Source organism: Rhincodon typus, chromosome 37 (genome assembly GCF_021869965.1).
Source record: "Rhincodon typus isolate 14 chromosome 37, sRhiTyp1.1, whole genome shotgun sequence".
NCBI classification, from domain to species: Eukaryota; Metazoa; Chordata; class Chondrichthyes; order Orectolobiformes; family Rhincodontidae; genus Rhincodon; species Rhincodon typus.
Window position 1 is genome coordinate 21,810,746 of NC_063368.1, and position 9,861 is coordinate 21,820,606.

The 9,861-nt window shown below is 41.9% G+C and overlaps 1 protein-coding gene across 1 annotated transcript in view; it reads left to right on the forward strand.

Moving 5' to 3' along the window:
- LOC109924453 (circularly permutated Ras protein 1-like) overlaps positions 1 to 5,802 on the forward strand; it is a gene marked incomplete at its 3' end in the record, with an annotated part of 79,396 nt that extends 73,594 nt beyond the window's left edge. Inside the window, exons 17-18 of the mRNA XM_048617390.1 lie at positions 2,526 to 2,619; positions 5,734 to 5,802. Of these exons, the coding sequence (XP_048473347.1) occupies positions 2,526 to 2,619; positions 5,734 to 5,802 (163 nt within the window). The remainder of the gene's footprint in view (positions 1 to 2,525; positions 2,620 to 5,733) is intronic.
- Positions 5,803 to 9,861: the final 4,059 nt, after the last annotated feature.

Below are 9,861 nucleotides of genomic sequence, written 5' to 3' on the forward strand. Positions count from 1 at the left end.
CTCAGGCCCACTAGTCCTGCCAACATCCTCGTAAATCTTCTTTACACACTTCCCAGTTTACTTATGTCTTTCCTATAACAGGGTGACCAAAAGTGTACACAATGCTCCAAGTACGACCTCACTAATGACTTGTACAACTATAACATAACGTCCCAACTCCTATACTCAATGCCTTGACCGATGAAGGCCAACATGCCAAATGCCTTCTTCACCACTCTGTCCACCTGTGACACCGCTTTCAACGAACTATGTACTTGTACTCCTAGGTCCCTCTGTTCCACAACACTCCTCGGGACCTTACCATTTACTGTATAAGTCCGACCTTGATTTGATATTTGAAAGTGCGCGTAGACTGTTATTCTTTCGCTTTCTTCCCTTGAAATTCAACAAAGAAAACTGCTGACCTCAAATGCCATTACACTGTCCCAATTGTTGTATGTCATCTCTGAACAAATATAAACAGAGTGTTACAAAATTCCGATGCACTGCTGACTTCATCTTAAATGTGAAATTTAATTTCAAGGAGTGTTAATATAATTATTTATTGATGCAAGTATATTTAAAAAGTAGGAACCTGCCATGGGAAGTTGTTTGGTGTGACCTGCTGAAAACTTTATCTCTGCATTTTAAACTGCTTCAGGGCAAAGTGCAATTGTAGTTTCCACCTAACTCATTTTGGCTGTGTTTGTTAACACCCAGCAACATGTGTAGTAGAAGTTAGATCTCTGAAATACATTGTAAAGTAAAGAATGATAAAATCCTAACAAACCCTTAATGGGAAAAAATATTGATGAATAGAAAGAAACTGCCAGATTACAAAGAATATTTTCAAATATTTTAACAAATTGGCACATATACATGTAAGATTGGTTGAGGTTGGTTAGCTCAGTAGGCCGGACAGCTGGTTTGTAACAATGATTTTAACAGTGTGGGTTAAACTTCCACATTAGCTGAGGTTACCATTAAAGACTCTCCTCATTCTGTCTCTCCACTTGAGGAGTGGTGACCCTCAGGTTAAACCACCACCAGTCATCTCTTTCTGAGAGAGCAGCTCAATGATCTGGTAGGGCTGTAGTGACTTTAGCTTTTACAAGTGCACATTTGAAAATAAATCAGAAGTGACCATGTGCAGTCAGAATATTTCATCAATTTGTCACCTGCTTGTCCCATCTCCTTGGATGCTCTTGGAGACTTCATGAAATTACCCCAGCATCTTTTTGTACTGTGTGAAAAAACTTTTGAAAACCCACCACACGAATGTAAGATAACTACTCTTTGTAGGTATGATGTTACTGTGTCTTTAAGAGACATTTATCCTGTGCCATTACTCTTACAGAAAGGTGTTGCCATAGTAGTGGCAAAATGTCTGCTTCAGAAGCAGGGGATAAACTGCTTTGAGCTCCCTGCTTTTAAATTAAATAAAAGAAGCATGAGTGGGTGGAGTTGGACTCACAGACCCAGGGTTTTAGTTTTGCTTTCAGTTGTAGTTTGGAGCTGCTGTTGAAGCTGGTAGATATAGTTCTGTCTCTGCTGCAGCAAAAAGCTTGAGTTCTGTCTCTACTACTAAATTGTTTCTTTGTGTTCCTTTTTTTCTGGACTGGAAAGGAGATAGCACATGAGGGAAGTCTGTTTTGTTGCATTTGCCTTTGCCAAGGGTGTATTTGTGTTGCTGCTGTATTGAAACAATTGATGATTAGTAGTTTAAATAATGCATTATTTTATTAAGTGTTTCAATGGAGTTAAAGTTATCCAATTTTTTTTGTTTGTATTTTAACTGTGTTCTAAGAACATAGTTTGGTTTGCTTGAAGCCCAGTAATGGAACAATCAAATCACATCTGGATCAAAGTGCTTTATACTTGCCTTCGAATAAAATAAAAGTTAGGGTCTCGGCTATCTCTTTGATCTATTTTGAAGGCGTTTGGTCTGGTCCATAACAAATGTTATACAAGTCCTTGCAAAATGCTTTGGGAAATGCTATATATGAATATAAAATACCATGCAAGTGGTATACAAACATAAGTTGGCGCTGTTTCTGTAATCAAACTGAGTCTGCACCTTACCATGTGGCGGCTTTACAGATTCCATGCTCTCTAAGTGGGGACATTCAGGACCTGCTTGGTGTAGTGCAGGAGAGAAAAACCATTTACTGGCCTAATGAGAAGAGGCTCTTAAACATGAAGTAGTTCATAGCACGTTAACATCGAGTTACAGGTTACATTCATGGTTTAGGCATTGTTACATGGATTATGAGGAGGACCCAACTATTGGGTTTTATACCTCCTGAGATCCCAAATGTCCACCATTTAACATCAAACTGGGTGGTGCTTAAGGCACTCGACAATTACAAAACTTTCAAACTATCCCTCTCTGACAAGTTTATTCCTTCTTATGGTACTTGCTGTGCCGAGAGTGATAAAATTCTCAATAACGTTACCAGCCAATCCTCCAAGTAACTCCCTTTCACAAATTAACGTTTCCCTCACGATGATGCAATTGAATCCAATAATTATTGTTACTTCCACAGAGCCAGAAAGAAGGATTTGGAGCAAGGAGCGATTTACGAGAGTTGGATGCAATCCATGTCCCCTATTTATAGTGCCCTCGATTGGAAAGTTCAGGTAACCATTCCCATATCTTTTTTTTACTTTCCCTTAACTTTCCAACAGCAACTACAAGTGAAGAATATATTTCACTCATCCATTAATTCCATTGAATTCAGTAACAATCAGGAATTGAGAGTCTTATGATGACCGTGATCCATTGTCAATTTGTCAGAAAACCCATCTGGTTCACTAATGTCCTTTAGGAAAGGAAACTGCCATCCTTACCTGGTCTGGTCTATATGTGGCTCCAGACTCTCAGCAATGTGGTTGACTCTTAACTGCCCTCTGGGTAATTGGGGATGGGCAGTAAATGCTGGTCTAGCCTGCGGCACCCTTATCCTGTGAATGAATTTTAAAAAAAATCTTGAATCAGTTTTGATAGCTTATGCAAACAGTACAGCCTAACAGTGCATTCACTACTTTTTGATCTAGCCTCTACAGAAATGTCTGAGCAGTTAGTGGGAAGATGGTGTGCTTTGTCTGGTTCCTGGTCTCTAACCCATGACTTTAATACCATTCAAGATTAAACTTAATTTAGAAGACTTAGCAAGGTAGTTTCATCAGTCACTCACTAAGGAAGTTAAGCGTTGTATTAGAGGAGGCAGTAGTGTAATGGTATTGTCACTACACTAGTAATCCAGAGTTCTAGGCCAGTGCTGTGGGTACCTGGGTTCTACACCAGTCGTAGCAGATGGTGGAATTTAAATTCAGTTGATCAATCAGAAATTTAAACTATCATTTATCTGAAATGGCTGAACAAGCCACTTATTTTTACCAAACCACGATAAAGACAAAATTGGAAGAATTGCCCCACAGACTATATAAAGGGGCACCCTGTCAGACATTTGCCATCCTCCATGTGGAACACGTTACCTGGGCAGGAGGGGATGGGGGGTATTTGGGGCATTGTCAGATATAGATACGATGGAGGGAGTTCCCTTTGGAGTCCTCAACGTTGACTCTGGATCCCGTGAAATCTCATGGCTTCAGGTCAGTCGCAAACAAGGAAACCTCCTGCCAATTACCACGTACCACCCCGTTGCCTTCTGTGATGGTGTTCCATGTGGAGTGTGGCAAAGGCACAAAGATACTCCAGGTGGGGCACCTCAATGTCCACCTTGAACAGTGACCATTTGCTGCTAGATTGTATAGACTCAGTCCATCTTGGCTTTCTCCTCAGGGTCCCAGCATCAAAAATGCCAGCCCCCAGAAAATACAATTCACTCCACACTATCAAGAAATTGCTGAAGTCCTTGGAAAATGCTAAGGCTGTGGGAAGAGGTCATTTGGGTCATCGAGTCTGCACAGACCCTTCAAAGACCATCCCACCCAGACCCAGCCCCATACCCTATCCCTGTAAGCTTGCATTTGCAATGGCTAATCCATTTAGTGTGCACATCCCAAGACCCTGTGGACATTTAGCGTGGCCAGTCCACATAACCTGCACATCTTTGGACCATGGGTGGAAACTGGAGCACCCAGTGGAAACCTTTGCAAATACGGAGAGAATGTGCAAACTCCACACAGGCAGTTGCCTGAGGGTGGAATCGTATCCGAGTCCCTGACGCTATGAGACAGCAATGGTAACCATTGAACCACAGAGTTAAAGCTGCCAGACTGGGTCAGGAAGAGTAGAAAAAGAGTCACTAAACGTGGTCTTGGCCTTATAGAATAGCAGCATTTATATATTCAGCAACTCTGAAGAGATTTATTTGTATGGTTCATGACCCATTGGATTTTGGCAAGATTCTGTGCCATGAATACGAAATTCTTTTGTTAAAAGTTCAATACTATAACAGTACAATTTAAAAACGCTTCATATTGCTGTCAGTGATAATGTTATAGGGGATGCTTTGTGGAGAGCAAATATGAATAAACACAATGTTGCGATCAGAATGGACTTGTGCAGCATATGATTATGAAAATCAGTGCATTTTTTAAGCATTAATAGTGAAAAACGTAAAATGAAAAATTTTGATAGTGAATGAAAATCCTTTCCAATTTTTCTTTCTTGTGAGGTGTGATAAAGATGTATAATATCATTTGAGAAATTAGATTTTGAAAATAATAGATTTGGACCTTGGTAGAAGTCAAAATGTTTGCAACAGTGACATTTCCAAGAAAGCATGTGATTCACTTCACTGCCTACCATGGGTGCTGTTAGTTGATGAAATCTTTACACTAGTGAGTTTGTAACAAACAGAAAACAAACTAGGGGACACTTGTTTCATTTGACTTCAGTTCAGAAGAATTGGGAATTGAGTTCACAAGAACGGTTGCCACCCTAGTAGGAGGTTTTTAATTTGTGAAGTCTCCAAGCTGAGAGTTTGTATGAAAGTAGTCAAGCTGTCTCAAGAAGAAGAACTGGAAAATATCAGTTAAGTAAGAAATTAAAGAGTTGAGATACTCATGGATTGACTATATGTAAAGGATGCTACTGGGAAACCGGTTGAAGCTCTGTTTTGCTATTTATGTTAATATCTTTTTGCACTCTTCAATATGGAACTTTTTCTCCTTTTGTTAAAGAATGTTTGCAGCCTTGTGTGAATAATTCTGTGGCTGATCACCATGGTAACCAACTGCAAAAATTAGACTTATGATCAACCAATCTGTGCTTTACCCTGGGCTCTGAAACAAAAACAGAAAGTTATGGAGAAACTCAGCAGGTCTGATAACATCTGTGGAGAGAAAAACAAAATGAATGTATTTTGAGTCCTTTGACCCTTCATCAGAACTGAAAGCAGCTGGGAAAGGATGGTATTTAAACAAATGATCGGGGTGGGGTTTTGGTGTAGTGGATAGGAGTGAATAGAATACATGGAGACGGTGCCAAGAGAGAAAACAAGGACAAGCAAAGGGTTTTGCTGAAGATAAGCCGAGATAGTGATGAATGCCGGGAGGGTGCGAACAGGAACTGGTTTTCAACTAAGCATACATCTTTGGCTAAATGCTACCCTTTCCCAGTTGCATTTAGTTCTGGCAAAGGGTTACAGGCCCAAATTGCTAATTCTGCTTTTCTTTCTACAGATGCTGTCAGACTTGTTGAGTTACTCCAGCACTTTGTGTTTTTGGTTGAGATTTCCAGCATCCGTGTTTCTTTGACTTATTTCACTCTGGGCTGTCTTCCAGGATGCAGTAACAGCACAACCTTTTTATGAGGCACTAAGTTCCAAGCGCGACAGAGAATCTGTTGTTAAGGTAAGAACCAATTAGTGCACATTCTGATATTGGTGATTGGTGATTGTTTATGCAGTGCTGGATTTACAGATTGCATGCTGCAGTGGCTTGTTTGCATGCCTGAGGTAACGTGGAAGAAGTTCGCTGCAATCATTTTTGGTGTAGAACGTAGAACGTAGAACATAGAACATAGAACAGTACAGGCCCTTCGGCCCACGATGTTGTGCAGAACTTTTACCCTAAACCTAAGGTTTATCTAACCTCCACCCCTACCTTATACTATCATCCATATGCCAATCTAATTGCTGCTGAAATGCCCCTAATGAGGCCGACTCCACTACCCTCTCCGGCAATGCATTCCATGCCCCTACCACTCTGAGTGAAGAACCTACCTCTGACGTCTCCTCTATATCTACCTCCACTCGCTTTAAAACTATGCCCCCTTGTAATAGCTACCTCCACCCTAGGAAAAAGTCTCTGGCTGCCCACTCTATCTATACATCTGATCATTTTGTATACCTCTATCAAGTCACCTCTCATCATTCGTTGTTCTAAAGAGAAAAGCCCTAGCTCTCAACCTTTCCTCGCAAGACCTTCCCTCCATTCCAGGCAATGTCCTGGTAAATCTCCTCTGCACCTTTTCCAATGCCTCCACATCTTTCCGGTAATGAGGCGACCAGAACTGGACACAATATTCCAGATGTAGCCGAACCAGGCTTTTGCATAGCTGGAGCATAACTTCACAGCCCTTGAACTCAATCCCTCTATTAATGAAAGCTAACACACCATACGCCTTCTTACCAACTCTATCCACCTGGGTGGCAGCTTTCAGGGAACTGTGGACATGAACCCCAAGATCCCCCTGCTCCTTCACACTGCCGAGAATCTTTCTGTTAACCCTGTATTCTGCTTTGAGATGTGTCCTTCCAAAATGAATCACCTCCCACTCTTCAGGGTTAAACTCTACCTGCCATTTCTCAGTCCAGTTCTTCATCCTATCAATGTCCCTTTGTAACCTAGAACAGCCCTCCGCACTACCCACAACCTGACCCACCTTCGTATCGTCCGCGAACTTACTAATCCACCCTTCCACTCCTACATCCAACCAAATCATTTACACGAACCACAGATCCTTGTGGTACACCACTCATAACTGAGCACCATGTTGAATATTTTCCATCCACTACCACTCTTTGTTTTCTAAGGGTCAGCCAATTCTGAATCCAATCTGCCACATTTCCCCCTATCCCATGCCTCTTTACTTTCTGCATGAGCCTACTATGGGGAACCTTTTCAAATGCCTTACTTAAATCCATGTATACCACATCCACTGCTCTACCTTCATCCACGTGTTTGGTCACCTCTTCAAAGAATTCAATAAGGTTTGTGAGGCATGATCTACCCCTCACAAATCCATGCTATCATGAATCAAACTGTGCCTATCCAAGTGATCATAAATCCTATCTCTCAGAGCCCTTTCCAATAATTTGCCAACCACTGAAGTAAGACTAACTGGCCTGTAATTTCCAGGGTTATCCCTATTCCCTTTTTTGAACAAGGGAATGACGTTTGCCTCTCTCCAATCGTCCGGCACGATACCCGTGGACAGTGAGGACGAAAAGATCATTGCCAAAGGTCCTGCGATCTCTTCCCTCACTTCCCATAGAATCCTTGGATAAATCCCTTCAGGCCCGGGGGACTTATCTATCTTCAAGTTCCTCAAAATTCCTAGTACATCTTCCTTACTAACATCGACCTCCTCTAGCCTACTAGTCTGTTTCACACTGTCCTCCCCTACAACTAGGTCCCTCTTAGTTGTGAATACCGAAGAAAAGTTTTCATTAAGGACCTCCTATCTCTTTAGGCTCTGTGCATAAATTCCCTTTACAATCCTTGATCGGCCCTACCCTTTGTCTGGTCATTCTCTTATTCCTCACGTATGTGTATAAAGTCTTGGGGTTTTCCTTGATCCTATCTGCCAAGGTCTTCTCATGCCCCCTCATAGCTCTCCTAAGCCCTTTCTTCAGCTCCTTCCTGGCCAGGTTGTATCCCTTTTCGAGCCTTTTCCGATCCTTGCTTCCTAAACCTTATATAAGCATCTTTCTTCCTCTTAACTAATCGTTCGACCTCTATCGAGAACCAAGGCTCCCTCACTCGACCGCATCTTCCCTGCCTGCTAGGGGCAAACATGTCGAGCACACACACTATGCATTCCTTAAACAATCTCCACATTTCTATAGTGCTCTTCCCTGACAGCATCTGTTCCCATTTTATGTTACCCAGTTCTTGCCTAACAGAATTGTAATTTCCCTTCCCCCAATTATAAACCTTACCCTGCTGTATGTACCTATCCTTTTCCATGACTACTGTAAAAGTAACAGAGTTATGATCGCTACCACCAAAATGCTCTCCTACCAACAGGTCTAACACTTGGTCCGGTTCATTGCCAAGCACCAAATCCAAAGTGGCCTCTCCTCATGTTGGTCTATCTACATACTGTGTCAGGAATCCTTCCTGAACGCACTGGACAAAATCCACTCCATCTAAACTATCACAACAAAAAAGTTTCCAAACAATATTTGGAAAGTTGAAGTCACCCATGACTACAACCCTGTGACTTCTGCACCTTTCCAGTATCTGCCTCCCAATCCATTCCTCCACTTCTCTGCAACTATTAGGGGGTCTGTAAAAAAAAAACCCCAAAGTGACTGCTCTTTTCTTGTTCCTGACCTCAACCCAAACTGACTCTGTAGACATATCATTCTCGAACTGCCTTTCAGTAGCTGCTATACTAGCCCTGACTAGCAATGCCACTCCCCCGCCTCTTTTATCACCCACCCTATTTCTTTTAAAGCATCTAAATCCTGGATCTTCCAACAACCATTCCTGTCCCTGAGTTACCCATGTAACTTTTTCAATGCGCTAAAACAGAGCCACATACTATCTGTTCTGTCATGCTTCAATCATCCAATACATCAACCCGCTCCCCTGCCAAGCCCATCTCCTTTTGAAAGTCCAACCAATCAGCACTGAACTCTCATGCTGTATAAATGTTTCCTCTTGAAGTGGTATTCTATTGATTTGCCCTGATGAGTGCAAGATGAAAAGCTTCAAAACAATCATTTTTAGCAATACTGTTCTGGATTTATGATTCCAGATGTTTGAAGTTTTTTTAAATGGTGTAAGGACATAGTGTTTCTAGAAGTTGATCATTGACTGTTGACAGTACCTTTGCAGTACTGCTCCATAGTAACGAGAAAGCCACTGGGCTTTACTTGTCATTATTCACTTATGCATGTCGTGGGATGTAGTCTGCTGTCAGGATAGTAGAGGTGAACCCACGCGGCAGGTAGTAGGGATGGCAGTTCATTGTTAGAGATTCTAGGCCAGGGGAGCAATAACTCGCCAGGATCACCACGTCTGTACACCAGAAGGTGTTGATTAGGAGGCAGACCCCACTGCCCCATGCCTTGCTTGAGGATGCCATGCAGTCGCTGCGATGTATACAGTAAGCTTCAAATTGTAAGGCACAGTTAGATGTAGCAGGAGTGAGCTATTAAGTGTCCTAGTTTTATCACTGCCTGAAGTTTTCCTATTACCTGACACATGTGACATGTCAGGCAAATACAACCATATCTTTATGCAGCCCAGGCTAATCAAAATGTTTCTGTATTTTGGCTCAAGTTTTCCTTAATGACCCGCATTTAGACACCTCAGTTGTCTGATTTTTCCATTGACTTTTCAACCAGAGTAAACATCATTCCCACCTGTGATCCAGCTATATCATTACCAAGGATAAATTGTATTTCCAGAACAGAGAATTTCTCTTACTCCTCCCAACAATTCTTCAGAAGAAGGGTCTAGGCCTGAAATGTCAGCTTTCCTGTTCCTCTGATGCTGCTTGGCCTGCTGTGTTCATCCAGCTCTACACCTTGTTATCTCAGATTCTCCAGCATCTGCAGTTCCTGCTATCAGCTAAATAGTTTATATATTTTCTAATCATTCAAAGATGTTATTACACACCCCTGGAGTTGGGGGTGGAACTTGAACCTTGGATTCCTGGCTCAGAAGTAGGGACAC